This window comes from Ranitomeya variabilis, chromosome 2 (assembly GCF_051348905.1).
Source record: "Ranitomeya variabilis isolate aRanVar5 chromosome 2, aRanVar5.hap1, whole genome shotgun sequence".
Lineage (NCBI taxonomy): Eukaryota > Metazoa > Chordata > Amphibia > Anura > Dendrobatidae > Ranitomeya > Ranitomeya variabilis.
In genome coordinates, this window is record NC_135233.1 from 558736602 (window position 1) to 558762259 (window position 25658).

The following is a 25658-nucleotide window of genomic DNA, read 5'->3' on the forward strand; positions in this document are numbered from 1 at the left end:
TTGATTATTTTAAAATGAAGAGACATTATTTTGTGTTTAAAAATTGAATTCTTTCTCTTTTCATTGTTGTGGTTCAATCTGTGATTTTTATCCTCAAAGTCCTTTGACCAGAGAAAAGAGAGCAGGGCCAGACTGGGACTAAAATTCAGCCCTGGCATTTGAAGTTACACAGGCCCACTTGTCCCATGGTGACTGTATAATATGTTTGTACACTTGTAGGTTACAAGAAGTGAGGGGAGTGTAACATGACTATATAACATATAATCACAGCTGTATCCAGCATTACAGCTCAGTCCTATTTATTGCTTTTAGTTGCAGTACCAAGAAAAGCCGCTACTTTACCTACATAACTGGATCTTGTAGATAATGACGGGATTAAGACAACCAAAGGCTATGAAACCTCATTCTGATGCTCCATAAACTTTGCCTGCAGCCACTTTTGGTTCCGCTGTGCAGCACAAGACATGGTGAATCTGAAGAGCGGTGACATCAGTAACGTCACCGCTCTTCAGATATTCCGGGTCTTTCGCTGAGCTCGGCGACTGTGAAGAGCTGTATTGTTACTACTGTCACCGCTCTTCAGAGTCGCTGGGTCTCGCCAGGTCTGGGCTATTACTGGGGGTGTCTGATAGACACCTCTCCATTACTTACACCAGGGATTGATAGCAGCTGACATCAACCCGAAAAAATCATTATACATACCAGAATTAAATGCTCTGGCAGCTGGGAAAAGCAGTAGAGTTAGCGCTATTCCCAGGCTGTCATCACCCTTGCCTGGTCTCCCTGCGAAGCATTTTTGCTGTATTTACATGCGCTGATCTCAGGCCACTAAAAGAGTGTGATCAACAATAGTGAAGTCGTTTGCTTGTTTTCTGGCCTCTTTACACCAACTGAGAAAAAATCTAGAGAACCACCAAGCAGCCATGAAATGCAAAACCAATATCACTTTATTATAATCAATAGAGCATAAAACATATCATACCAGGCAAACAGACAAAGTAGGGCTAAAAGATGACAAGGATGTCACCAGCATCAAGACAAGCCCAAGGTAGGGTACATCCCTGGATCAAGGTAATTGCATACAGGTAAACTATAAAGTGCAGAGTGCAAAGTGCAGTAAAGGTGGCATCCACCGACACATATGGCAGTGATAGCCATACAAATAACTAGTAGGTAACCAGTAGAAAGCTAGAAAATAATCCAATTTATATATTCCATAGCTGCAATGCTGATAAGTCATATAATGTCGTCCATACATGCACATTACCTGATACAGATGGCAAGTAACGCAGGGACACCCGTCCACCTCAAACTGAGAAAGAATGAAGGGAACAGAATAATCACAATTAGATCAATATGTCCCCATACAGTATCATGTTATCAGCAGCACATCTACAGTTTACACCGGCGATGTGCTGCTGAGAACAAGGATTTCTGTTCCCACATAAACAATCCAATCACTCGATGAATAGGCAGCATTTTGCTTGTTTAGTATAATACACCCCATAGTCCTGCATATATTATAATGTGCACCTCAGTCCTCCATATAGTATAATACACTCCTCAGTCCTCCATATAGTATAATACACTCCTCAGTCCTCCATATAGTATTATACACTCCACATAGTCCTCCATATAGTATAATACACTCCTCATGGACCTCCATATATTAAAATACACTGCAATTCCTCCATATAGTATAATACACTTCTCAGTCCTCCAAATAGTATAATACATTATTCAGTCCTCCAAATAGTATAATACATTCCTCATAGTGCTCCATATAGTATAATGCCCCGCCATTGTCATCCATGTAATACAATTCACTTCCCATAGTATAATGCACCCCATAGTTCTTCATATAGTATAATGTATTCCCCATAGTCCTCGATACAGTATAATGCAGCCCACATATAGTATAATGATGCCATCCCAGAGTATAATGCAGCCACCCCACAGAATATATTGTAGCTCCCTGAGTATAATGTAACCCCCCCAGAGAATATAATGCAGCCCCTCATATAGTATAATGCAGCCCCTGCATATATAATATATGGTAGCCCACTCATAGAGCATAATGCAGCCCTCCATAGAATATAATGTAGCCCCTCCATAGAATATAATACAGCACCACACATAATGCAATACAGCCCTCCCCCATGGAATGTAATGCAGCCAGACCCCATAGAATGTAATACAGCACAGCCCCATAGAATGTAATACAGCACAGCCCCCATATAATGTAACACAGCACAGCCCCCATAGAATGTAATGCAGCACAGCCCCCATAGAATGCAATGCAGCACAGCCCCCATAGAATGCAATGCAGCACAGCCCCCATAGAATGCAATGCAGCACAGCCCCCACAGAATGTAATGCAGCACAGCCCCATAGAATGTAATACAGCACAGCCCCCATAGAATGTAATGCAGCACAGCCCCAATAGAATGTAATACAGCACAGCCCCCATAGAATGTAATGCAGCACAGCCCCCATAAAATGTAATGCAGCACAGCCTCCATAGAATGTAATACAGCACAGCCCCAATAGAATGTAATGCATCACAGCCCCCATATAATGTAATACAGCACAGCCCCCATAGAATGTAATGCAGCCCCCCAATAGCCCCACAATCCAATTATCCCTCAGTGATATATTTAAAAAAAAAAATACTCACCTCTCCTCGTGTCCCTCACTGCTCCTGGCTCCGGTCTCAGCAGCTGCAGTCTGCCCGGCTACACAGCAGGTATATGATGTCATCACGCACCCGCAGTGTTAGCACCAGGCAAAGCGGGGAATTATGGGAGAGGGAGTGTCAGAAGATGCTCTCTCCTCCATCATTGCATTCAACTGCACCGGCGTCATAGACGCCGGTATAGTTGAATGTGACGGCACTGGCGGGGGGGTGAGTCGTCGGCGACGGTGGGGGGTGAGGCGGGGGGGTGAGGCGGTGCTGGCGAGCGGCCCCCAACTGCCACCGACCCTTCTGGCATTTGCCAGAACTGCCCGATGGCCAGTCCGGCCCTGAAAGAGAGGCTCGGCATAGGAAGACTGATCAAGCAAATTTGAGACAACAAGAAATTTGTAGAAGAGATTGTTAGGTGACACATAATAAAAAAAGGAGCTGAGTCTTAGTGCTGTTCAATAACCCAACAGAATGTGAGAACGAGGCTTGTCATGAAATTCACTTACAAGGAGAGGCCAGTGATTTGCTATAGAGCTAGGCTTTTTCTGAGCCTTACTTTACATAGTAAATGTAGTAGATGACAGAGAGATAGGACCTTGCTGATCATAAGATCTTACACTCTACAGGAGCGGCAACACGAAAAAACATTAGCACTGTCTCATTCTACAGTGCTGTCAGTCAATCCAAACGATTAATAAGTCTGAACATTTAGGAAAGTAAAAATGAGGTTTTGCCTTAGAATAATTTCTATTTGTACTTATTGGGCAACTCTTACTGTGCAGAATTAATTTGCAACTGTCAATTTTTTCCATCTAAATTATTATTTTCATCTGTGAAAGTGGGAATGAAAATAATTTTTATTTTTATAGAGCCAGCATATTCAACAGCACTTTACATTTCAATCGGGACATTTACCAACAGTAAAGACATTACAGAGTAACAAATAATTCAACAAATACCAAGAGGAGTGAGGGCCCTGCTCACAAGCTTACAATTTATGAGGAAATATGCGAGACATGAAAGGTAAATGGTAAAAAGTGCTATTGAATTATATGGTCCAGCCATCAATATAATATATAGGGTATTCAAATAACAATGCATTAACTTGTCACCAGCCAACATCTGTGCAGTTACCAGCCAGTATCTGTATAGTACAGATACAGAGTGCTACGGACCAAGAAACTATACTGGATGATGCTACACAGCCCAGCCTCATCTCATCTACTCAACACGTATTGGGTGATAATGAGGAAGAGGAGAAGGAACAGGAGCTGGTTGCATGCACTACAGACTGTAGTACTCGCACAACCTTCATCCTATCACTGGCCTGAAGATGAGGAGAAGAAAAACAACGAGGAGCAGAATTAGGAGGACAACATGGATAGTTGCCCTCTTGGTGGGGTTAGGAAAGTCTTGGCTGTTGGAGGGCAAACACACATAGCTTAGTTTGTGTTCCATTGCCTTTCCCATGACCCTCGCATTGTATGCATTTTGTCCAACACTAATTAGTGGTTGGTCACCCTTCTAAACAGAGGTGGAGAGGTCTATTAAAATGATGCAGTACCAGAAGGCCCTAGTTGAAGAATTATTAACAAAAATCCTATCTGACAATGCTGGTCACAGTGTCTTGGATGACCAAAAAGTGGAGACTAGGGAGACACTGATCAAATGCAGCAGAGGCAGCGGAGCACTCTCAAAAGTTTTCTCAGACACTCCCAGTACCCAGGCCCTGATGCTCTGTGTACTTTGAAAAGGAGGGAAATATTTTGGAAGATGCTGAAGACGTACTTTGCCGAGTGTACCAGCATCCTCAGTGATCTCTCTGTGCTTTACAACTACTGAGTATCCAAGCTAGACATGTGGCATGAACTGTCTCTCTCTATTCCTTGGAGTTACTAATGTTTTGTCATAGCGGATACTTACTGCCACCGAGGGTATTATAATCAATAGGCTCATCTGCCTGTCAACATCAAAATGCTGACAGGCTGACACTCAAATGAATAAGGGCTGGATTGGGCAAGACTTCTATATACCACCGGATGGCAACAGCAGAACATAAAATTAAACTCAGTGTTTTTTTTGTTTTTCTGATCTATTCCAATGCACCCATTCCCGCCCATACATGGGTACACACTTCATGATTTTGCCTTTTTTGTGTCATCTTCCTAATCCACCGTATCAAAAGGGTGATCATGCTACCCTTGCTATAAATTTTTTAAGGGCGTTTATGATGCCCACATTAACAATTTTTAGATGCCTACCTCGAACATTCTTTTATATATACTGTATATGTATACCCCCAGCTGTAAATGTTTTTCAGCCCATGCATTGGCATTACTAGTCTAAGATACTCACTCCTTAATAATGGGGAAAAATGTTTTCTGAGGCACTCCTCTGCATCTTTTCAAAGGGGTACTGGAGTGCCTCCTTCTATATTTTGGCATCCCTTGCACTTAGTGCATACATTTAACCAGTGTAGGAGACCTACTCCTTAGTAATGGGAAAAAATGCTTTTTTGGGGATCCTTCTTCTAGTTGAGAGAACATTTTTTGAAACCAAAAAAGCTGATGGCCGGATGGGTTTTATTAGTATATGATCCAGTGCCTTGTTGTGGGCTTTCAGGTGGTCGTCACATAGGGAGATTTCACACTGCATAAATGATTTCACAGCTGGGACATGGAGTTTGTATAGTAAGTACAGAAGATCCTGGTATCCTCCATATCAGGCTGAATAGATTCAAAACGCTTCACTATATTCCCCAGCAGGGTTTATGAAATAAGTCTTTGATGCTGCTACATTAAACTAGTCACTTTTTCAGGGCTAATTCAAATAGATTCTATTCTGTTATAATAATACAGCTGTTTCTGCTAGGGTTGAGCGACTTTCATTTTTTTAAGATCGAGTAGGGTTTTGGGAAACCCGATTTTGTCCAGAGTCGAGTCGAGTGCAGTCGGCCGATTATCGCTAAAAGTCGGGGATCGACCGAAACACGAAACCCAATGCAAGTCAATGGGGAAGCATAGTCGGCAGTGAGTGGAGGCCAGGAAAACACCTACAGTGCCCATTTTAATGCCAAAAACATCCATTCTTGTTTCTGAAGCTTGCCAATCTTAATTAACTGTATAATAATAGTTGGGCATAAGGAATTGGGGGAAAGTTGTGGGGGGAGTAGGGCTGGCTCAAGTTTTTCGTGGGCCCAGGAAATGCGGACTACGTCACGGCGGTGTTGCAGGGAAAGGTAAGTATTTAAAAGTTGCAAGTGCTGTGATCCTGAGCAAGCAGGGGGGGCCCACTCGTTCGCATTGCCACTGGCACAGGGCCCCTCAAAGTACGGCGGTGTGTTTGCATGGCGGGGGCGCCTCCCACCAGCAGCGACACTTTTGCGTACTCTGAGGGGCCCTGTGCCAGTGACGTCGCCAACGAGTATGCCCCCCCACCTGATGAAGGAACCTGCACTTTCATCTGCACCTTCCTCTTTGTCCCTGTGTAAGGTGGTATAACATGCGGGAAGGGGAACCTTACTTTCAGCAGGGTCAGATTCTGGCTGTGTAGAGTACAAGGGGAATGTAGTGGTCTAGGTCAATGTACCAGCAGACTCATTTAGCAGTGGCTGGGCAATGGGCAGGATGAGGAGGAAACAGATATAGGGCCAAAGAATAAAGTAGGCTACATGCAGTTCAAAATTGGTAACAGGACTAAACAGGCGGCATTGCTTTGTTCAGTGGAGTAGCAAACCCAAGAGCAGCAGACACTGTTTCAAGGGCCTAACCACACTAGTAGGCCAAATGCAGTTTAATATCTGATAGTATAGGGCGAAAGCCAGAATGTGGAAGCTCAGCTTTGTTCAGTTGAGGACAACACCAGGGAGGGGCAGACACCTTTAGTAGGCCGGAAAAGCCTATTGCATTTTTTAAAATGGTAATTTGGAGCAGAAGGTTGAAGCTCAGCTTTATTTAGTTGAGGGCAACACCAGGGAGGGGCAGAAGCCGTTAGTAGGCCCTAACCACCATTTTTTTTTTTTTTAAAACCACTTAATGAGAGCCGGAAGGTTGAAGCTCAGCTTTATTTAGTTGAGGACAACACCAGGGAGGGGCAGAAGCCGTTAGTAGGCCCTAACCACCATTTTTTTTTTAAAACCACATAATGAGAGCCGGAAGGTTGAAGCTCAGCTTTATTTAGTTGAGGACAACACCAGGGAGGGGCAGAAGCCGTTAGTAGGCCCTAACCACCATTTTTTTTTTAAAACCACTTAATGAGAGCCGGAAGGTTGAAGCTCAGCTTTATTTAGTTGAGGACAACACCAGGGAGGGGCAGAAGCCGTTAGTAGGCCCTAACCACCATTTTTTTTTTTTAAACCACATAATGAGAGCCGGAAGGTTGAAGCTCAGCTTTATTTAGTTGAGGACAACACCAGGGAGGGGCAGAAGCCGTTAGTAGGCCCTAACCACCATTTTTTTTTTTTAAACCACATAATGAGAGCCGGAAGGTTGAAGCTCAGCTTTATTTAGTTGAGGACAACACCAGGGAGGGGCAGAAGCCGTTAGTAGGCCCTAACCACCAATTTTTTTTTTTTTAAAACCACTTAATGAGAGCCGGAAGGTTGAAGCTCAGCTTTATTTAGTTGAGGACAACACCAGGGAGGGGCAGAAGCCGTTAGTAGGCCCTAACCACCATTTTTTTTTTAAAACCACTTAATGAGAGCCGGAAGGTTGAAGCTCAGCTTTATTTAGTTGAGGACAACACCAGGGAGGGGCAGAAGCCGTTAGTAGGCCCTAACCACCATTTTTTTTTTTTAAACCACATAATGAGAGCCGGAAGGTTGAAGCTCAGCTTTATTTAGTTGAGGACAACACCAGGGAGGGGCAGAAGCCGTTAGTAGGCCCTAACCACCATTTTTTTTTTTTAAACCACATAATGAGAGCCGGAAGGTTGAAGCTCAGCTTTATTTAGTTGAGGACAACACCAGGGAGGGGCAGAAGCCGTTAGTAGGCCCTAACCACCAATTTTTTTTTTTTTAAAACCACTTAATGAGAGCCGGAAGGTTGAAGCTCAGCTTTATTTAGTTGAGGACAACACCAGGGAGGGGCAGAAGCCGTTAGTAGGCCCTAACCAAAGTTGAAGGCCAAATGCAGTTTAATTTCTGATACTATAGGCCGAAAGCCAGAAGGTGGAAGTTCCGATTTAGACAGTGGAGGACAATTTGAATTAGGGACTGCAGACAGACTTAGTAGGCTGTCCCCTGTGGACCATGCATCCACCACATTAACCCATTGCGCCGTAATGGACACGTAATCTTCCGTGGCCATGCCTACAGGTCCATGCGTCTGTTGTCAGGTGCACCTTTGTACTCACAGATTGCCAGAGTGCATGGACAATGCGGTCTTCTACATGCTGGTGGAGGGTTGGGATGGCTTTTCTCGCAAAAGAAGTGTCGACTGGTTAGCTTGTAGCGTGGTACAGCGTAGTCCATCATGGCCTTATTAATAGTAAATAAAATATATAACTAGGCTCTATGAACTTTTAAATAGGTTCCAGGGGTACACGGGCAGCATTGGTGTGGTCAGTGGAGGAGTATTGCAAGTAGGGGCTGCAGACAGGCTATCAAAGGCCTAAAATAACAAACAGTAGGCAGTCATGGCAGTTTTACATCGGTTACATGGATACACAGGCAGGCACTCCAGGCAGCATTGTGCTCAGTGGAGGAGTATTGCAAGTAGGGGCCGCAGACAGGCTATCAAAGGCCTAAAATAACAAACAGTAGGCAGTCATGGCAGTTTTACATCGGTTACATGGATACACAGGCAGGCACTCCAGGCAGCATTGTGGTCAGTGGAGGAGTATTGCAAGTAGGGGCCGCAGACAGGCTATCAAAGGCCTAAAATAACAAACAGTAGGCAGTCATGGCAGTTTTACATCGGTTACATGGATACACAGGCAGCTAGGTGGTGAGTGGAGGAGTATTTAAAGTAAGGACCGCAGACAGGCTATCAAAGGCCTAACATAACAAACAATAGGCTCATGGCAGTTTTACAGCGGTTACATGGATACACGGGCAGGCAGCTTGGTGGTGAGTGGAGGAGTATTTAAAGTATGGACCGCAGACAGGCTTCGAAGGCCTAACACAATAAAATGGGCTGGCTGTAGGCACTTTAAAATTGGTTCCAGGGGTACACGGGCAGCAGTGGTCTGGTCAGTGGAGGACTAGTGGAAGTATGGACCGCAGACAGGCTTCGAAGGCCTAACACAATAAAATGGGCTGGCTGTAGGCACTTTAAAATTGGTTCCAGGGGTACACGGGCAGCAGTGGTCTGGTCAGTGGAGGCCTAGTGGAAGTATGGACCGCAGACAGGCTTCGAAGGCCTAACACAATAAAATGGGCTGGCTGTAGGCACTTTAAAATTGGTTCCAGGGGTACACGGGCAGCAGTGGTCTGGTCAGTGGAGGCCTAGTGGAAGTATGGACCGCAGACAGGCTTCGAAGGCCTAACACAATAAAATGGGCTGGCTGTAGGCACTTTAAAATTGGTTCCAGGGGTACACGGGCAGCAGTGGTCTGGTCAGTGGAGGCCTAGTGGAAGTATGGACCGCAGACAGGCTTCGAAGGCCTAACACAATAAAATGGGCTGGCTGTAGGCACTTTAAAATTGGTTCCAGGGGTACACGGGCAGCAGTGGTCTGGTCAGTGGAGGCCTAGTGGAAGGAGGGACCGCAGACAGGCTTCGAAGGCCTAACACAATAAAATGGGCTGGCTGTAGGCACTTTAAAATTGGTTCCAGGGGTACACGGGCAGCAGTGGTCTGGTCAGTGGAGGCCTAGTGGAAGGAGGGACCGCAGACAGGCTTCGAAGGCCTAACACAATAAAATGGGCTGGCTGTAGGCACTTTAAAATTGGTTCCAGGGGTACACGGGCAGCAGTGGTCTGGTCAGTGGAGGACTAGTGGAAGTATGGACCGCAGACAGGCTTCGAAGGCCTAACACAATAAAATGGGCTGGCTGTAGGCACTTTAAAATTGGTTCCAGGGGTACACGGGCAGCAGTGGTCTGGTCAGTGGAGGACTAGTGGAAGGAGGGAGCGCAGAAAGGCTTCAAAGGCCTAAAATAACAAACAATAGGCTCATGGCAGTTTTACAGCGGTTACATGGATACACGGGCAGGCAGCTTGGTGGTCAGTGGAGGAGTAGGGACCGCAGACAGGCTATCAAAGGCCTAAAATAACAAACAATAGGCTCATGGCAGTTTTACAGCGGTTACATGGATACACGGGCAGGCAGCTTGGTGCTGAGTGGAGGAGTAGTGCAAGGAGTGTCTGTCCCAGTACTCCCAAAATATAAATAGATGTTAATGTCTCGCAAAACAACCAAAACAAAAAAAAAGATGGCATACTTAGGTACAGGGGTGGGCTCATCTGCTGTGTTTCTGACATAGTAATTTGGCAGTAACTATTTAATGGTGCCAATATAGGACACAGACACAGACTACTTTAAGTTGCATCATAGATGTCTACAAATTTGTATTGTCAGTACCAGACATTGAATGATGTCAGCGAATAGACTAAAGATTGGTGGAGCTGTGCGACATAATTTTGCACGTAGTACAGCCCAGTTTGAGCTGGGGTAGGGGGGAACTCTCTTGAGGCCGGCGGGACCGCCCCAGGGCCACTCATGTTACAACGGTGTGTCTGACGTTGGGTGCGCACCACCACCGCCAGAGACACTACATTGTACTATGAGGGACCCAGTAGCAATGCCGTCAACCAAAAGCGAGCACACCCACCTCTTCAGACAAACAGCAGTCTCACGGGTGCTTGCGCCAAGTCGCGATACCACGGCCCCGTGTGGGGAGTTTGGCCATTTAGGGAGGTGTAAACATGTCGTATGCTGTACAATCTGCAGCAGCAAATTAGACATTAGAAAAGTAATTCACAGGCAAGAGCTTTTCATAGGAAAGCTAGGTGTCGGCCGGGCAAGGTGGGGCAAAAGATTTTGAAATCCAGTTGTGGTTCATTTTAATGAATGTTAGATCGTCAACATTTTGGGTAGCCAGACGAGTCCTTTTTTCGGTTAATATTGACCCTGCAGCACTGAATACTCTTTCTGATAGGACACTTGCTGCCGGGCAAGCAAGCTCCTGCAATGCATATTCTGCCAATTCTGGCCAGGTGTCTAATTTGGAGGCCCAGTAATCAAATGGGAATGACGGTTGAGGGAGAACATCGATAAGGGATGAAAAATAGTTAGTAACCATACTGGACAAATGTTGTCTCCTGTCACTTTCAATTGATGCAGCAGTACCTGTCCTGTCTGCGGTCATAGCAAAATCACTCCACAACCTGGTCAGAAAACCCCTCTGTCCAACGCCACTTCTGATGTGTGCACCCCTAACACTCCTAGTCTGCTGCCCCCTGGAGCTCGTGTGAGAACGATCACGTGCGCTGTGTGCTGGGAATGCCTGAAGCAAACGGTCAACAAGAGTTGATTGTTTGGTTGCTAATATTAGTTCCAAGTTCTCATGTGGCATAACATTTTGCAATTTGCCTTTATAGCGTGGATCAAGGAGGCAGGCCAACCAGTAATCGTCATCGTTCATCATTTTCGTAATGCGTGTGTCCCTTTGTAGGATACGTAAGGCATAATCCGCCATGTGGGCCAAAGTTCCACTTGTCAAATCTCCGGTTGTGATTGGTTGAGGGGCAGTTGCAGGCAAATCTACGTCACTTGTGTCCCTCAAAAAACCAGAACCCGGCCGTGACACGCAACCAATTTCCTGTGCCCCCGTGAAAGTTTCCGCATTAAAAATATACTCATCCCCATCATCCTCCTCGTCCTCCACCTCCTCTTCGCCCGCTACCTCGTCCTGTACACTGCCCTGACCAGACAATGGCTGACTGTCATCAAGGCTTCCCTCTTCCTCTGGTGCAGACGCCTGCTCCTTTATGTGCGTCAAACTTTGCATCAGCAGACGCATTAGGGGGATGCTCATGCTTATTACGGCGTTGTCTGCACTAACCAGCCGTGTGCATTCCTCAAAACACTGAAGGACTTGACACATGTCTTGTATCTTCGACCACTGCACACCTGACAACTCCATGTCTGCCATCCTACTGCCTGCCCGTGTATCCTCCCACAAATAAATAACAGCACGCCTCTGTTCGCACAGTCTCTGAAGCATGTGCAGTGTTGAGTTCCACCTTGTTGCAACGTCTATGATTAGGCGATGCTGGGGAAGGTTCAAAGACCGCTGATAGGTCTGCATACGGCTGGCGTGTACAGGCGAACGTCGGATATGTGAGCAAAGTGCACGCACTTTGAGGAGCAGGTCGGAGAACCCAGGATAAGTTTTCAATAAGCACTGCACCACCAGGTTTAAGGTGTGAGCCAGGCAAGGAATGTGTTTCAGTTGGGAAAGGGAGATGGCAGCCATGAAATTCCTTCCGTTATCACTCACTACCTTGCCTGCCTCAAGATCTACTGTGCCCAGCCACGACTGCGTTTCTTGTTGCAAGAACTCGGACAGAACTTCCGCGGTGTGTCTGTTGTCGCCCAAACACTTCATAGCCAATACAGCCTGCTGACGCTTGGCAGTAGCTGGCCCATAATGGGACAACTGGTGTGCAACAGTGTCATCTGCCGATGGAGTGGTTGGCCGACTGCGTTCTGTGGAAGAGCTGTAGCTTCTGCAGGAGGACGAGGAGGAGGAGGAGGGGGTGCGAACGCCTACAGCCAACTGTTTCCTAGACCGTGGGCTAGGCACAACTGTCCCTAAATTGATGTCGCCTGTGGACCCTGCATCCACCACATTCACCCAGTGTGCCGTGATGGACACATAACGTCCCTGGCCATGCCTACTGGTCCATGCATCTGTAGTCAGGTGCACCTTTGTACTCACAGATTGCCTGAGTGCATGGACGATGCGCTGTTTAACATGCTGGTGCAGGGCTGGGATGGCTTTTCTGGAAAAAAAGTGTCGACTGGGTAGCTCGTATCGTGGTTCAGCGTACTCCATCAGGGCTTTGAAAGCTTCGCTTTCAACTAACCGGTAGGGCATCATCTCTAACGAGATTAGTCTAGCTATGTGGGCGTTAAAACCCTGTGTACGCGGATGCGAGGATAAGTACTTCCTTTTTCTAACCAGAGTCTCATGTAGGGTGAGCTGGACTGGAGAGCTGTAGATCGTGGAACTTTCGGGTGTGCCGGTGGACATGGCAGACTGAGAGACGGTTGGAGACGGTATTGTTTCCGCCGGTGCCCTACATGCAATATTTCCTCCTACAAAACTGGTGATTCCCTGACCCTGACTGCTTTTGGCTGGCAAAGAAACCTGCACAGATACTGCCGGTGGTGCGGAAAATGGTGGCCTTACAGTGACGGAAGGGATGTTGCGTTGCTGACTAGCTTCATTGGCCGAGGGTGCTACAACCTTGAGGGACGTTTGGTAGTTAGTCCAGGCTTGAGAATGCATGGTGGTTAAGTGTCTATGCATGCAACTAGTATTTAGACTTTTCAGATTCTGACCTCTGCTTAAGCTAGTTGAACATTTTTGACAGATGACTTTGCGCTGATCAGTTGGATGTTGTTTAAAAAAATGCCAGACTGCACTCTTCCTAGACTCTGATCCCTTTTCAGGGATTGCAGACTGAGCTTTAACCGGATGGCAACGCTGTGCTCCAACAGGTTTTGGCTTTGACACGCGTTTTGGTCCAGATACGGGCCCGGCAGATGGAACCTGTTGCGATGTTGATGCCTGCTGCGGCCCCTCCTCCACCTCCGCTTCTGAACTACTGCCGCCTGCACCCTGTTCCCCCAATGGCTGCCAATCGGGGTCAATAACTGGGTCATCTATTACCTCCTCTTCGAGCTCGTGTGCAACTTCGTCTGTGTCACTGTGTCGGTCGGTGGTATAGCGTTCGTGGCGGGGCAACATAGTCTCATCAGGGTCTGATTGTGGATCTGTACCCTGAGAGGGCAATGTGGTGGTCTGAGTCAAAGGAGCAGCATAGTACTCTGGCTGTGGCTGTGCATCAGTGCACTCCATGTCAGAATATACTTGTAATGGGCATGGCCTGTTAAATGTTTCACTTTCTAAGCCAGGGACGGTATGTGTAAAGAGCTCCATGGAGTGACCCGTTGTGTCGCCTGCTGCATCCTTCTCTCTTGTTGTAGTTTTTGCTGAGGAGGACAAGGAAGCGACTTGTCCCTGACCGTGAACATCCACAAGCGACGCGCTGCTTTTACATTTACCAGTTTCGGAAGAGGAGGCAAAAGAGCTAGAGGCTGAGTCTGCAATGTAAGCCAAAACTTGCTGTTGCTGCTCCGCCTTTAAAAGCGGTTTTCCTACTCCCAGAAAAGAGAGCGTTCGAGGCCTTGTGTAGCCTGACGACGAAACTGGCTCCACAGCTCCAGACTTAGGTGGAATATTTTTATCCCCACGACCACCTGATGCTCCACTACCACTACCATCATTACCAGCTGACAATGAACGCCCACGACGACCTCTTGCACCAGACTTCCTCATTGTTTTAAAATCTTAACCAAAGTAACTTTATTTGTTGCTATCAAACAACTTACACGGTGAGCTATAACTTCAGTATGATTTCAATATCCCTTAACAGGTTGGTGAGACCACAAGGAAAATCAGGCACAATGTTACACACTCTGTTTTCTGTGGCACAAAATCACAGAGATGACACACACGCAGGACTGTCACTCAAGCACTAATGTCAATATTAATCTCCCACCTAATTTATTTATTTTTTTTTCTCAGGGAGACTTTAGAAACCAAATAATATTAAAAAAAAAAAAAAAAAGGCTTTCTATGGCCCACAATTAGAGAGAGAGAGGTGGCACAACCAGGAGTCAAGACTGGCGCACAAGCTGAAAGGGCAATATTACTCTCCCACTGTTTTTTATGTTTTTTTTGTTTTTTTCAGGGAGACTTTAGAAACCAAATAATATTAAAAAAACCAAAAAAAAAAAAGGCTTTCTATGGCCCACTGAATGAAAGGGAGAGAGGTGGCACACCCAGGAGTCAAGACTGGCACACAAGCTGAAAGGGCAATATTACTCTCCCACTGTTTTTTTATGTATTTTTTGTTTTTTCAGGGAGACTTTAGAAACCCAATAATATTTAAAAAAAAAAATAAATAGGCTTTCTATGGCCCACTGAATGAGAGGGAGAGAGGTGGCACACCCAGGAGTCAAGACTGGCACACAAGCTGAAAGGGCAATATTACTCTCCCACTGTTTTTTTAGGTTTTTTTTTTTTTTTCAGGGAGAATTAGAAACCAAATAATATTAAAAAAAAAAAAATAGGCTTTCTATGGCCCACTGAATGAAAGGGAGAGAGGTGGCACACCCAGGAGTCAAGACTGGCACACAAGCTGAAAGGGCAATATTACTCTCCCACTGTTTTTTTATGTATTTTTTGTTTTTTTCAGGGAGACTTTAGAAACCCAATAATATTTAAAAAAAAAAAAAAATAGGCTTTCTATGGCCCACTGAATGAGAGGGAGAGAGGTGGCACACCCAGGAGTCAAGACTGGCACACAAGCTGAAAGGGCAATATTACTCTCCCACTGTTTTTTTATGTATTTTTTGTTTTTTTCAGGGAGACTTTAGAAACCCAATAATATTTAAAAAAAAAAATAAATAGGCTTTCTATGGCCCACTGAATGAGAGGGAGAGAGGTGGCACACCCAGGAGTCAAGACTGGCACACAAGCTGAAAGGGCAATATTACTCTCCCACTGTTTTTTTAGGTTTTTTTTTTTTTTCAGGGAGACTTTAGAAACCAAATAATATTAAAAAAAAAAAAAAAAAAAAAAAAAATAGGCTTGCTATAGCCCACTGAATGAGAGATAGCACACACAGCAGTGGCACACAAGCCCTTACTGAGGCCAATATTTTTCTCCCACTGATTGATGTAGTGTTTTTGTGTTGAGGTAGAATTTAGAACACAAATCACGGAAAAAATAAATAGGCTTTCTATGGCCCACTGAATGAAAGGGAGAGAGGTGGCACACCCAGGAGTCAAGACTGGCACACAAGCTGAAAGGGCAATATTACTCTCCCACTGTTTTTTTATGTATTTTTTGTTTTTTCAGGGAGACTTTAGAAACCCAATAATATTTAAAAAAAAAAATAAATAGGCTTTCTATGGCCCACTGAATGAGAGGGAGAGAGGTGGCACACCCAGGAGTCAAGACTGGCACACAAGCTGAAAGGGCAATATTACTCTCCCACTGTTTTTTTAGGTTTTTTTTTTTTTTTCAGGGAGAATTAGAAACCAAATAATATTAAAAAAAAAAAAATAGGCTTTCTATGGCCCACTGAATGAAAGGGAGAGAGGTGGCACACCCAGGAGTCAAGACTGGCACACAAGCTGAAAGGGCAATATTACTCTCCCACTGTTTTTTTATGTATTTTTTGTTTTTTTCAGGGAGACTTTAGAAACCCAATAATATTTAAAAAAAAAAATAAATAGGCTTTCTATGGCCCACTGAATGAGAGGGAGAGAGGTGGCACACCCAGGAGTCAAGACTGGCACACAAGCTGAAAGGGCAATATTACTCTCCCACTGTTTTTTTAGGTTTTTTTTTTTTTTCAGGGAGACTTTTGAAACCAAATAATATTAAAAAAAAAAAAAAAAAAAAAATATAGGCTTGCTATAGCCCACTGAATGATAGCGCACACACAGCAGTGGCACACAAGCCCTGACTGAGGCCAATATTTTTCTCCCACTGATTGATGTAGTGTTTCTGTGTTGAGGTAGATTTTAGAACACAAATCACGGGAAAAATAAATAGGCTTTCTATGGCCCACTCAGTGAGAGATGGCACACACAGGGATGGCACTGTAGCAGAAATGCCAATCTTAATCTCCCACAAAAAAAAAACAAAAAAAAAAAAAAACTGTCCTACAATTACTATCTCCCTGCAGTAATGTAAGCCAGGTATGGCAGGCAGCAATAGGAGTGGACTGATGCACAAATTAAATAAAAAGTGTGGACAAACAAAAAAGATAGCTGTGCAGAAAGGAAGGAACAAGAGGATATGTGCTTTGAAAAAAGCAGTTGGTTTCCACAGTGGCGTACACACAGCAATACAGCTATCACGGAGCCTTCTAGGGCAGCCCAATGAGCTACAGCGCTGAGGGGAAAAAAAAAAAAAAATAGCTTCCACTGTTCCTGCACACCGAAGGTGGTGTTGGACAGTGGAAATCGCTGCAGCACAAGCGGTTTGGTGGTTAGTGGACCCTGCCTAACGCTCTCCCTGCTTCTGATGAAGCGGCAGCAACCTCTCCCTAAGCTCAGATCAGCAGCAGTAAGATGGCGGTCGGCGGGAACGCCCCTTTATAGCCCCTGTGACGCCGCAGACAGCAAGCCAATCACTGCAATGCCCTTCTCTAAGATGGTGGGGACCAGGATCTATGTCATCACGCTGCCCACACTCTGCGTTCACCTTCATTGGCTGAGAAATGGCGCTTTTCGCGTCATTGAAACGCGACTTTGGCGCGAAAGTCGCGTACCGCATGGCCGACAAGCACAGGGGTCGGATCGGGTTTCATGAGACGCCGACTTAGCCAAAAGTCGGCGACTTTTGAAAATGATCGACCCGTTTCGCTCAACCCTAGTTTCTGCAATTTGTCTCTAATGAGGTGTGGCAGTAGGTATAGCATATGACAAGCATCTAGTCAGGGATTTGTCGCTGTTGCTTTTTCCATAGACTCTTTGACCAATTCACGTTTTTTACAGTAATCTGTACTCTGAAACACATCCAAGTGTTTCTTGTGTTCCTTTTACTTTCTTGCTGTCACATACTGTTAGGCGTCGGGATTCTCCCACTGCAAGGGATAGATCCCAAGCCTTATCTGCCTCTGCGGTCTCCCATTCAGCTTTGGCAGCTGTGAGTGCTGCTGAGCATAGACGTCTGTCCCAGCGTCTTCCTCAGGCTCATGATGTTAATTTGGTTACTGATGGCTCTCCAGCCAAGCCCTTAATAACCAGTAATATTCAGGTGCAGTCCAGCACTCTGGAGTCAAAGTCTGGAGATCATCGTACTGAGCATATCCATGAGGTGGCATCTTCTTGTTGGTCAGATGTCCGCTGCTTCTGTGATGTGGCAGTGCCGAATTGGTCCACGGATAAGGTCCTGTCTGACTGGACAGGAGCCTAATGTATAAAAGGTTCTCAGAGGCGCACGCCAGTGCATGAGTATCATTTTATATACGGCTATGTGAGTGCAGTCTCTACCACTCTGTCTGCAAGTGTTGAGTGTCTGTCCAGCTTGGGACTGTACACGAAGGCAGGCAGCTAGCATCAGTGGGGGCAATAAGCCATTGGCTTAGCATCTGGTTCCTACATGTGTGCGGTTAGCACAGTAGAGTTCCAGAGCAAGCACAAACCTTTTTCAGGGTATTAAGCTCAGAGCATCTGTTCCGTTTCTGTGTGGGAGTGACACAGCTCAGTTGCAGAGCATCTCTTTTGTTTCTGTGTGTGAGTGACACAGCTCAGTTGCAGACCATCTGGTTTGTTTCTGTGTGAGTTCAGCTCACTTGCTGTCCACACTGAGTGGAGTGCAACTCAGTGTGTATGGGTAATCGCTCACCGTGTATTCCGTCATTATTCACTAGCACGGTGGATCCCAGGTGGTTATTGCACTTTACTATTTATTTTATTTAGCTCAATCCGCCATCCCTAACACATACAAGAAAATATCCCTTCTATATTCCACAATAATACTGCCGTTATCTGCAATTCATCTAAGATGAGGTGTGGCAATAGGGATAGCTTATGACAGGCATCTAGTCAGGGATTATTGCCTTATAAATTCTAATCCTTGATGCTGTTTTTTTCCATGCACTCATTGACCAATTCATGATTTTTTATGGTGTTCTGTACTCAGAAATTCATCAAAGCAGGCAAAATGAAATGTTTTAATGTGTGCATTCACAGTTTCTCTCTAGCATCTGTATGTAAAAGGTGGTGGTGGGAGACTTTACGCTATTGGTACTGGAATTACCACTTTTGAACTCTCCAATGCTTTGTTTCTATGTATTTCTGGGTGGATTTTGAAGTATGTTTGGGGTCCTGCTGGAAGACCCATGACCTACTGTAATGCGAACCCAGTTTTCTGACCCCGGCACTACATTGCGACCCAAAATCTTTAGGAATCTTCACATTTTAATGCACCCAGGGACAGAGACAGCAAAACAACCCCCAAAGATCTTTGAGCTTCCACCATATTCCACCACAGAAACTACTGTGTTCTTTTATTTGTTCTTTTATTTGTAGCACTAATTCCATTTTTAGTAAACAGTAGAATTATTTGCTTTACCAAAAAACTCTATCTTAGGCTACTTTCAGACATAGCGCATTTTTGAGCGCTATTTTGCGGGCGCTTTTCAAAAATGCGCAATGTCATTTTCGTCTGCCGGCAAAGTGAATGAGAAATTCACTTTGCCGTTCAGACACACCGCAAAAAAACGCGGCGCTTTTGTCTGCAAACACGCCGGCGTAAAAAGAATTGACATGTCAATTCTTTACGCAGCGGCGTGTCTGCGTATCCCCCTAGGGCCCCATATTAACGTGCACACACAGCGCCTTTGTCCTGGGTGTCGGCGTCTTTGTACGGAGGGGCTGACACCCAGGACCGGACGTGACGTCGGACAGGAAGAGGGAAGCCCCCGCCCCCCCAGTGAAGCAGCATGGAGTCATTCAACAGAATGACCATAAACGTGGGGCTGCTGATCGAGACGGTAAGTATCCCCCGTGTGTCCCCCCACTGTGTGTGTGCCGTGTGCGCCCTGTGTGTGTGCCGTGTCCCCCCCGCCCCCGCCCCCCGTGTGTATGTATGGGTATGTGCTGGGTCTGCTGCAGGGGGGTGGGGTGGTCTTTGGTGTGTGTGTGTGTGTCTCTGTGTGCAGGCATTGTCCGATGGGACTACAAGTCCCATCGGGCTCTGCCTGCTACAGTGACAGTCAGTGACACAGTAGCCAATGATGGGACAGTAGTAGTCCCATCATCCGGCTAATGTGTTGAATGTAAAAAAAAAAAAAAAAAAAAAAAAACACACACATATACAGTACATACACACATACAGAACATGCGCCGACATGCGCCACGCGACTGCATGCGCCACGCGACTGCATGCGCCATGCGACGGCGTACGACGACATGCGCCATGCGACGACATGCGCCATGCGCCGACATGCGCCACGCAACGGCATGCGCCACGCGACTGCATGCGCCATGCGACGGCGTACGACGACATGCGCCATGCGACGACATGCGCCATGCGCCGACATGCGCCACGCAACGGCATGCGCCATGCGACTGCATGCGCCATGCGACGACATGCGACGTCATGCGCCATGCGACGACATGCGCCACGCAACGGCATGCGCCATGCGACTGCATGCGCCATGCGACGGCGTACGACGACATGCGCCATGCGGCGCCATGCGACGACATGCGCATACAATTTAGATAAAACTTGGCACACACACGTGATGAGATGCTTGTGAGAATATTTAATTGTAAGGAGAGTACATACACTAGACGTTTCGGTCATAGACCTTCATCAATGTACCTCTCTTAGAGATATGTTTGTTTACTGGATTTTAAGGAGATTTTAACCCCCTCTAAGTGTCAGGATCAGCTTAGAAAAGAAGCCATATATGGCGCCAGAGGAGTATGGTCCTGGACGCGGCATCCACCGCTCGTCCTGAGTGTCTTACTTGTGCACCACCATCAATAGTAGTGCCTACGGCTATCTTTCAGACATGCGCATACAGACATACAGACATACAGTACATACATACAGACATACAGTACATATAACATACATTACATACTCACCATCACTTGTCACTTTGATCCCCGAAGCCAGTGTCATAAAAAATATTAAAATAATAAACAACCAATATACTCCCTGATCCGCAGAAATCCAATTAAAACGAGTGTCCCACGACGATCTCCCGTGGAGAACAGGAGCATCTGCTGATGCAACCACTCTCCAGGGGCACCAGGAAGACAATGAGGGGAGGAAGGTATCCTTCCACAATGTATTCCCCACAATGTATTCCTACGCCCCTGTGAGAAAATAGTCCCTAGTTTCACTTTATGGCATGCTGTATGAGAAAGTTCCCACGCAGCTTTTTGCCATAAAGTGAGACCAGTGAACTATAGTAACCTCAGTGATGCACTGCAGGAGCCATTGTCCTTAAATACGTGGCACGTGGCACTTACATACGTGGCACTTATATACGTGGCACGTGGCACTTACATACGTGGCACTTACATACGTGGCACGTGGCACTTACATACGTGGCACTTACATACGTGGCACTTACATACGTGGCACGTGGCACTTACATACGTGGCACTTACATACGTGGCACGTGGCACTTACATACGTGGCACTTACATACGTGGCACGTGGCACTTACATACGTGGCACTTACATACGTGGCACGTGGCACTTACATACGTGGCACTTACATACGTGGCACTTACATACGTGGCACGTGGCACTTACATATGTGGCACTTACATACGTGGCACGTGGCACTTACATACGTGGCACTTACATACGTGGCACGTGGCACTTACATACGTGGCACTTACATACGTGGCACGTGGCACTTACATACGTGGCACTTACATATGTGGCACTTACATACGTGGCACGTGGCACTTACATACGTGGCACTTACATACGTGGCACGTGGCACTTACATACGTGGCACTTACATACGTGGCACGTGGCACTTACATACGTGGCACTTACATACGTGGCACTTACATACGTGGCACTTACATACGTGGCACTTACATATGTGGCACTTACATATGTGGCACGTGGCACTTACATATGTGGCACTTACATACGTGGCACGTGGCACTTACATACGTGGCACTTACATACGTGGCACGTGGCACTTACATACGTGGCACTTACATACGTGGCACTTACATACGTGGCACTTACATACGTGGCACTTACATACGTGGCACTTACATACATGGCACTTACATACGTGGCACTTACATACGTGGCACTTACATACGTGGCACTTAAATACGTGGCACTTAAATACTTGGCACGTGGCACCGAAATACGTGATACGTGGCACTTAGATACGCAACTTGCTGCGTTCTCTGCGCCCTGCGTTGAATCCCTATTTATTTCCAATTTAGTTTTAAACCTAGCAAAATATTTATTAAAAAAACGCTCTTCACCGGATTTTCTGTCCCCTGTGCGTGTGTGTCCCCTGTGCGTGTGTGTCCCGTATGCGTGTGAAGGTAATAACAAGCAGTTGGGGTTGTCATTCCTCAGCAGCCTGTGTTACTTTTTCTGCCTCTATCAAGTTTGTCAAATTTTGTGTGTATAACTAGTAGTTAATGTTTTACCTTTTTTAGGTTCAAAACTTCCCATGTCTTTGGGATAAGGGGTGCCGGGAGTTTTCCAACAAATATACAAAAACTGCTTCCTGGCACAAGGTCTGTGTCACCCTCTATCCCCTGTACGAGTCATACACAAAGGAGCGGCAAAAAGAAATTGGTAAATATTTTCCATTTTGGAGGAGTATTTTTGAATTTCTTGTCTGTATGTAGTTGAATAGTATATTAATAGGTTCAATTTTTCACTTTTTAGTTTCAGCCTTGAGAACCCGCTGGAGGTCGGTGAGGGACAGATTTACACGGTCACGGTCAGAAGCACCAAGTGGCTCTGCGGCACCTGCTTCTCAAGGGCGTTTTGAACAGGAACTCCAATTTTTAAGCGGCAGTCTACATTACCGACCGTAAGTATCAGTAACGTCTTTAATTTTGAATAGAAAATAAAATGTATTAAAACTATTGTTTTGATGTTTCTCTTTACAGAACCATAGGCAATGTCCAGCCGATGACCGAAATCCCGGCCACAGCAACAACTCCAGTGTATGAACATGCTTCACAGCCTGCTACCAGCTCTCTTCCAAATGAGCCAAGGCCTGACCCTTCTACCCAAAATGATGATCTGCCCCTCTCCGAGACTAGTTCATTGGCATCGCCGCCGCCACCACCGCCACCAACACCACCTCCACCTCCAGCCTCAACACAGAGGAAGAGGAAAAGAGGCTCTTCAAAGGAGGATGAGGAGACGGCTGCCTTGGCAAGGGCAATTTCTCTAATTGATCGCCAACCTGAAGAGGATCAATTCTCAGCATATGGAACCACTCTAGCTTCCAGAATGCGTACTCTGTCCCCCGAGGTCCAGGACTCCTGCATGACGTATATTTCAATGGCGGTGACATGTTTTAAGAAGTATCCGCATATAAATCCAACCTTTGAAGAAATGGTTTGTTCACTAAACCACATCTGGCATCCACCGACGCCGACTCCTCTTGCACCTGCAGCAGCATTCAATAGACCTCTGCCATCTGCTCCAAGTGCTGCTGCAGGTGCACCAACATCCAGAGTAGTAGCCCAGTCTGAAGAACACCATCCAGACTGGAGCTACTACTCATATTCACAAAGCCTATATGAGGACCAGTAGGCATAATGTTGCTTTTCATGTTTAAAACGCCATGATGTCCAAGTCCACTCCTCAGTTTCCGCCAAGAGGGCATGTTTCCAGCTCTGATAAGTGTTGCGCAAGTGCCGAATGACTCACCGTCAGTGGTGACGAGGAAAGGGCCTTGCGCAATACTAATGAAAGCTGGAAGCATGCCCTCCTGGCGGCAATTAATGAGTGGACTTGGACATCCACAGGTTTATAATCCCATTTTGGGGATGTTATCCAGACTGGAGCTACTACTCATATTCACAAAGCCTATATGAGGACCAGTAGGCATAATGTTGCTTTTCATGTTTAAAACGCCATGATGTCCAAGTCCACTCCTCAGTTTCCGCCAAGAGGGCATGTTTCCAGCTCTGATTAGTGTTGCGCAAGTGCCGAATGACTCACCGTCAGTGGTGACGAGGAAAGGGCCTTGCGCAATACTAATGAAAGCTGGAAGCATGCCCTCCTGGCGGCAATTAATGAGTGGACTTAGACATCAACATGTTAGTTACATTTTTTTTAATAAAAAGTTTGTGATGTTTAGAGGCTTTTCATTTTGAGAACGCCATGATGTCCAAGTCCACTCCTCAGTTTCCGCCAAGAGGGCATGTTTCCAGCTCTGATTAGTGTTGCGCAAGTGCCGAATGACTCACCGTCAGTGGTGACGAGGAAAGGGCCTTGCGCAATACTAATGAAAGCTGGAAGCATGCCCTCCTGGCGGCAATTAATGAGTGGACTTGGACATCCACAGGTTTATAATCCCATTTTTGGGATGTTTACAGTGTTTCCGTGTGGAATTTTGTTAATAACAAAAAAAAAAACAACAAATCATTCTATTCTAAATTTTATTAGAAAAGTTTTTCAATTTTGACAGTTACTACAAATAAATATTTGAACTTTTAACTATGATGTAGTCTGCTTCTTTGATTTGTCGACCATGGCAAAAAATGGCGCCAACATGTTCATCGCTGCTGGGACTTGAATTCCTATGAAGTTGGTGTGGGACTTTCTCCTTGGGCTCTCTGCGGGTCCAGCTGCTCAACACCAACACAGAAGTATTGCCAGGGCACGGCACCTTCGGGACTCTGAAAATAGTTAGCGAAGGTTTCCCTCACACTAACACCTGAGTTGCATGGACGACCAGCTGACATGTAGAAGAAAGGAGTAAGGTCTGCCTGCTGTGTTTCATCTACAGGTTCGGATGCATGTTCTCTCATAAAGTTGTGAAGAACACAGCAGGCTCTAATTACACTGCCAACTGTTTCCTCCTCCAACTGGATAGTTGTGTGTAACACCCTCCACTGACTACTCAGGATTCCGAAGGCGCACTCCACATATCTACGTGCCCGGCTCAGCCGATAGTTAAATATGCTCTGCTGGGTATTCAGTCCCCTCCGTGGGTATGGGCGCAGCAGGTTTGGCTTCAGAGGAAAAGCCTCATCCGATACCAACACGAAGGGTACTGGATCTGTGGAACCCGGCAGAGGTTGTGGGGCTGGGAGCGTTCCGTGATTTTGAAAAATTTGCTGACCAAGCTCTGATCTTCCAAATACCCCCGAATCCCCACAACTGCCTGGTGCACCAACATCAATGGAGACAAACTTGTAATGTGCATCAGCCACTGCCATGAGGACCACGGAACAGTACTTTTTATAATTGAAGTACACTGATCCAGATCCTGGTGGCTTCTGCACCCTTACATGTTTGCCATCCAGTGCTCCCACACAGTTTGGGAAATTGGCTACAGCTTGAAAGCCTGCTGCAACCTGTAGCCAAGTCTCCTCGGTTGGGGAAGGCATCACGATGGGCTGCAATTTTTTCCAAAGCACGTCACATGTGCTCCTCACAATTCCGGAGATGGTGGATATACCAACCCGGAATTGAAAGTGCAGTGATGTGTAGCTCTCTCCTGTGGCCAGAAATCTAAAAAAGAAAAAGGACACTATATAGTAAACAAATTTCTAAACACAATTTAGAATCTGAAACCCAAAAGTCATACAAAAAATACCAACACATCCTGTAATTTAAAAAAAAAAAAAAAAAAAAAGGGCTACCTTTCTAATTGAAGCTACCTACATCTTCCTTTCTATCTAAAACATGACACTGCTGACCAGCTACACACAACAGTTTAAAAAAAATAAACCTATGTCACTGCCATCATGTGCTTCAAGCCTGGTTTTATAAAAAGTGATCTAATATGGCAGTTGTAGGAACATGAATATAGTTGCACCTCGGTCTACGAGCATAATCCGTTCCAGGACAGTCAATGATTTCCATAAGAAATCATTGAAACGCAGACGATCGGTTCTACACCTCATCTGGGGGCAGGGACACAGCCGGCTCTGCTACATGCCTGCCCCCAGATGCTCATACTCACCTGTCTTCATCCAGCAGAGCGCAGCGGGGTGAGTATAAGGGCATCTCACCTGTCTTCA

General features: G+C 45.9%; 1 protein-coding gene across 1 annotated transcript; it reads left to right on the top strand.

Annotated features, from left to right (window-relative positions):
* The first annotated feature begins 22103 nt into the window (after nucleotides 1-22103).
* LOC143809714 (uncharacterized) lies at nucleotides 22104-23953 on the top strand. The gene is made up of 3 exons (XM_077292750.1): nucleotides 22104-22242; nucleotides 22336-22483; nucleotides 22563-23953. Exon 3 carries the CDS (start codon nucleotides 22585-22587, stop codon nucleotides 23215-23217), a length of 633 nt encoding a protein of 210 aa, XP_077148865.1. The 5' UTR covers nucleotides 22104-22242; nucleotides 22336-22483; nucleotides 22563-22584; the 3' UTR covers nucleotides 23218-23953.
* Nucleotides 23954-25658: the final 1705 nt, after the last annotated feature.